This window comes from Cryptomeria japonica, chromosome 5, assembly GCF_030272615.1.
Source record: "Cryptomeria japonica chromosome 5, Sugi_1.0, whole genome shotgun sequence".
In the NCBI taxonomy this organism is placed as follows: Eukaryota; Viridiplantae; Streptophyta; class Pinopsida; order Cupressales; family Cupressaceae; genus Cryptomeria; species Cryptomeria japonica.
The window spans coordinates 333,629,780-333,635,903 of NC_081409.1; the positions used below are offsets into that span (position 1 = coordinate 333,629,780).

General features: G+C 36.0%; 1 protein-coding gene across 1 annotated transcript; it reads right to left on the bottom strand.

Moving 5' to 3' along the window:
* Nucleotides 1-3,371: 3,371 nt before the first annotated feature.
* Nucleotides 3,372-5,489, bottom strand: LOC131061967 (putative pentatricopeptide repeat-containing protein At1g68930). Its single transcript, XM_057995802.2, has one exon. It carries the CDS (start codon nt 5,375-5,377, stop codon nt 3,404-3,406), a length of 1,974 nt encoding a protein of 657 aa, XP_057851785.1. The 5' UTR covers nt 5,378-5,489; the 3' UTR covers nt 3,372-3,403.
* Between the last annotated feature and the right edge of the window lie 635 nt (nt 5,490-6,124).

The window sequence follows — 6,124 nt, forward strand, 5'->3', positions numbered from 1 at the left end:
GATGAAAAAAATTCAAAGTTTCACAACTAAGCATATTGAAGTATTCATTATCAAACGTACATTGTGATGAAAAAAATTCAAGGTTTCAGAACTATGCATATTGAAGCATTCATTTTTTTCATGAAAAAATTGAGAGGAACATTGTGCGGGTGGAAAAGTGTGCAACATAAATGATGGTGGCAAAAGATGTTGTCAAAATATAAGTTTGAGCCTTGTAATAATTCAATGTGCATTAATTATCTAAAAAATGACAAAGTCATAGTTCCACATGTAGAAAAACAGTGTCACAAATTTAGTTAAAAAAGACATAAATTGTGTGTTTACATATATAAAACATAAATTAATCTTTAATTCTAAATACATATATCAAATCTTTATGTGGGTCTCTTAACACTTCTTTTTCTTTATAAAGAATCATTAATTTTAAATATATACGGAGGAGAGTATAATATTGCAAAATATATTTTATTCTTCACTTGATTTCTTGCACAATATGTTTTTATCTAAATAGTGACACCAAGTCATCAATTTTGATCACAGGATATCTCTATGAAGTCCACCAGACTGATGCAACTCAATGCATCAAGAGCTGTTCTCTTTATTCTAAATATTCATTATAGAACTATAGCAATGGGCTACACAACAAATTTTACAATGGCTGATCCATTGCTACCATAGTAGACTAGGTTAGAGACTTTATCATCACTCCCTACTCTTACAACTCTCTGACTATAATCTCATAGCCATTTACAAGGTTGCACACAACATGCAGGTAATTTGGCTAATCTTTGCTTGTGCACATTAAGAATCAATCCTCTGCTTAACAAACAAAGACCTCATTGATGCTTCCAAACACACACACAAACATATGAAATACTTTGAATCGTCACAGACTGAAAAAGCTGTTTAAGATTCCAATAACGATCATGAAATAATTGACTCTTCACAGATTTTACAAAACGGTTGTTTAAACTACAATGACGATCATGAAATACTTGATTCATCGCAGTTCGCAAAACGGTTGTTAAGACTGCAATAACGATCATGAAAGTTAAAAATTTCTATGGGAAAATAGATGTCAATTTAATGATAAGAAGGGCTCAAACAGGACAAAGGAGAGCAAGAAGGAATTGCACCACTTAAATGAATATTGCAAAGCCAAAGCACCAAAAATCACAGAAAGCTGAATAAAAATATTGATGGATTATATATTTCCATCACAATTAACCACTATAAAGGTTCTTGATCAAGTATGTGCTGTGTATGAGTCCTCTTCCATTGCATGTTGGATACTTTGGCCAACTCAAATATCTGCATTCAAAAGCAAAATTCGGTAGCATGTATAAATAGGGTGCTGTAGTCCCTCATTCCTTAACAAAGCATTATCCCTTAAGGCTTAACGAACAAAGCAAGGAAGCCTCCTTGTAATGATAAGAACAGCGGAAATAGGATAAAATTGCCCTAAAAAGAATTGCATCAACTGTAATGAATCTTGCATGCACAAAATACTCAAAATCACTGGAAATTTATAGAAGAAAATATAAAGTGGATAAATTATATGTATCAATCACAGCATTGAAGATATCCTGGAGATAGAGCATTTGCCATATACTCCTCTTATACGACACCTTGGTTATTTACTTCGGTCAACTCGGACATCTACACTTCAAATCAAAAACCATAGTACGTAGTGCATCATTCCTTAACAGAGCACTGTACTTAAGGCTATAAAAAAAGAAATCACTTTCTTCTTTCGTCTTCCTCTCTCCAATTAGCTTAATTCAGGCCATGTAGTGTGTATCCAAGATGTATAAAACTTTTCTGATCATTTCTTTAATTGTCGACAACTAAATGTTCTTCCGAAGAGGGCAAAGAATTTGGCACCCTTGGATATGACGTCACAATGAACAAATCAAGAATTCTCTAGAAAGGAATTCTAGTTATGTTCATCGTGAAATTGATAAATTTCTAATCATCTGAATGCAAAGTGAGTAATCCAACACCAGCACTGCTACAACAGAAATCAAGATGATATTATCTTTGATTAAAAAAATTATTCTTTATGAAAAGTTAAAACCTACCCATCAAGCAAACTAAAATCTCGGAGTAATACCATCCAGTCTTGTACTCTACATATCTCGAGAGCTATAATATACTTGAATGCAGTTCAACACGCACACAAACATATATATATATATATATAGAGAGAGAGAGAGAGAGTGGGGGGCACATTGGAAATGAAAGAAATGAGATGCTTTCCCATTGAACCCATGCAATTCTAAACTCACGTGTAGTTCACAGAAACAGCTGCTGGCCTGTATTCTGACTATCCCACTTGTAAATTCTCTTGTCAGACCTTTTATGTCCTATTGCAATGAAAATGCAGCTAATGATCAGAGGCCTTTAGAGGATTGCAAGCCTGGCTAGTTAGATGCCCTGCAGTATCTATTATTTCAGGGCTGTGTGAGAAAATTTAAAACAGTGGAGTCTGACTGGTTGGTTTTGAAACTTTTACTTACCTAACGGCGTGTCCAAAAGCAAACAAGAAGGCAAGGTCATAAATATGGGGAGTTATCATGCAGCGAGTGAAGGATTAAACAAAAATTCTAGAAAGATCTGTATGCCTGGCTAGTTAGATGCTTTGCAACATCTGTTCTTCAAAGGCTGAATGAGAAAATAGTGGTGTCCGGTTAGCTGGTTTTGAAACTTCCTCTTCTCTAACAGCATTCCCGGAAACAAATTAAGAAGGCAAGGTCCTAAATATGGGATTTCTAAACCAGCCAGTGAAGGAATAAACAAAAATAATATCCCCACCAGCAGAAGAAATTCTACAATGAATTTTTTTGGGATGTTTCTATTTGACAAGCTACAGATCTGTATTTCAGTTACAACCTATTCAGAATACTATTTAGATGTTATTCAGATATATCGTATAGATGGTCAGTACAGTAAGCTGCGAGAACACATGGTGTCCTAGACTTATCATATAGGCATGATGATCCCAAAATGTGTATGGATCTTTCTTTTAAAACTTTCTGAAACAACTAATAATTGCAATTCATCATTTATTGAGTTAAGTAGTGGTGGAAAATTGTGTTCCCCATTTTGCAACTTATCATGCATTTCATTATGCTAGCTTCCTGCTTCAGTAAAAACCTGCCTCAAAGGAGAAGAACAAAATCTGTTCCATTAGATTCTATATATTGTTGTTTCTCTAAGAGTGAAGAGTAAACCTGACACTAGAACCCTGCAAACTACTTCTTCAAAATGTAAAAGCATTACAAACAAACTATTCAAAACGCAGGAAATAGTTTACCAACAAGTTTTGAAGCATCTCTCTATATGATGCCAAAATAGCAACTACTTAACTCTTCTCAAGGAAAATCTTAATATTTATTTATTATCACCAATAATCTCCACATGAACAGATCCCATCCTTGAAATGATGAAAGCGACTTGCATCCCTCATTACAATTTCTCGCCTAACAATCTTGGAAATAAACTTAGTAGCAGTGTGGCAATCAACACAGACACGAAGGTTTTTCACTATTTGGATAGGTTTTCCCAAGGGAAAACTTAGAAGGCCGAAAGCAATAGCTAGCTTCTCGCTATGGTGGCACAGATATTGTTCTTTTAACTCATCCTCTACATCATGCAGCACAAGCTTTGTATATGGCTTATAACCTGCCTCAATTATCTGTTTTGTCAATAACTGTAGTGTTGCATAAATATCCTCTGATTGAGGATGTGATCTGTCTCTCGCAACAAATCTGTGCATCTTGCCCCTGACTTCAACCCAACTGAGCCCTGCCTCTTTTTCGACTCCCATATCATCCATCTTTTTCCTTACCCTTGCCACATCTTCCCACCTGCCTGCTGCAGCGTAGATGTTTGAAAGCAACACATATGCCGAAGCATCATGAGGTGCCAACACCATCAGATGTTCTGCTGCTAGCAAACCTATCTCCATATTGTTATGAACCCTGGAGGCACCTAGTAAGGTCCTCCACACTGCATCACAAGCTGCGAATGGCATTCTACCGATGAAGTCAACTGCCTCCTCAAGAAGGCCAGCACGGCCAAGAAGATCAACAATGCAAGCATAGTGCTCTGCAATTGGACTGTTGCCATAATCCCGACTCATGGAATCGAAGTAGGCGAGACCTTCCTTCACTAGACCTCCATGGCTGCAGGCAGAAAGAACACCAACAAAAGTGACATTATTTGGTTTCATTCCTTTCTTCTTCATGTGTTCAAACAATTGGAGGGCCTCTTTACCCCTTCCATGATATGCATATCCTGATATCATTGCACTCCATGAAATTACACTTCGTTTGGGCAGTTTGCGAAACACAAGCTCTGCATCCTTTATACTACCACATTTGCTATACATGGTAATAAGTGAATTCCCCACAGGCGTGTCTGACTGTAATCCATATTTTACAACAAGTGCGTGGAACTGTGTGCCTTGATCCAACCTGGCTAGAGAACAACATGCAACAAGAGCACTAGTGAAGGAGAATGTGTTGGGCTTGATACCTGACCATTGCATTTGACAGAACAATTTTAGAGCCTTGATACTCTGCCCATCCTGAGCATAAGCTGAAATCATCGCCGTCCACAACACCAGATCCCGTCCAGGCAATTCTTCAAACAATTTATTTGCATCGTGAATACTGCGACATTTCACATACATATCAACCAGGGCACTTGCAGCAAAGATATTGAACTCAAACCCAAATTTGACAACTTGGGCATGAATCCCCTTACCTCGTTCAACGATTTCCAACTTTGAGCATGCCTTCAGAACACTCCCAAAGGTAAATTCATCTGGCTTCACTCCCGTGGAATGCATCCGGCTAAATATGTCCAAGGCTTCTTCATTCTGTCCATTCCTCACACATCCTGCAAGGATGGTGTTCCATGAGACCAAATTTCGTTCAGACATTTTGTCAAATACTTGGCGTGCATCATCCAAACAACCGCATTTGGCATACATGTGAATAAAATTGTTGTTCACATATATGTCTTCCTTACTACGAATTTTTATAAATTGGGCATGAAGTCCCTTAATTTGTATGGCTTTATTGACCCGAGATGAAGACTGCAATACTGTATCATTGACGCTTTGCTCACCCTGATTTTTATACAGAGCCTCTACATTATTACCCCCTGAATTGTTGATGTATTCATGTTTTGGCTCAAAAGTTTGCACTGAAAGTTCTTTACAGGAAGCTGAAATGATTTTATATCTATGGTCGTGAAATATAGAAGAATGAAAAGTAGTAGAAGAGTTACTAGGAAGCTGCCATTTGATTGAAGGCAATGCGGGTGTAGCAGGGAATTGGAGAGACACTGCTGCAGCCATGGTCACCATTACTCTTCACTCATACTCCGCCGAGATACCTTATCTGTACTAAAATTCCATAAGATTGAAAAAGAAGACTAAATTGTAGATAATGGACTTGAAAATTGTTAGGTAGAGTCTAACAAACTCGCACTAGACTTATTTTATTTTTATTTTAGTGTAAAGAAACATAAGCAAACATTTAAATTTAGTTGTTCCTCTCCAAGGCATTAGTAATTGCTAATGGGTATTAGCAAAGAGTTAGAATCAATACACTCAAAGGATAAGTTAAAGGAATCAATTTAACTCAAAGGGCCTTTTAAAGTTTTCATCTTTTATCAAATTCTATTTATTAACATTTCTAAATTCTTTGTTCTTGTGATTTTCATAATTTTGTAACATACAATATTAACAAAAGGAAAATTGATCCCTAAGACATAATAGGCATGTTTGACTATTTTACTCCTCACACAATGTAAAGATCTTATTTTCTCTACCTCTTATATCCACACAATTTTTTGATTTGCACCTACAAATATACACATGTCAATTATAATTTTATCAAAATCATAATTGTAATAATAATCAAATAAAATATATATTCAAGTAAATATTGAACAACTTGTCAAACTTTAAATTCCAATCAAATATAACCCAAAATACTCTATGTTGATGTGGATTCCTCCTTGAACTTATGTTGAACTCACATATGAAATGACATCATTCAATGGTTTAACATATGCTTCATTTATATGATCTCTCTTATAACTCATTTGA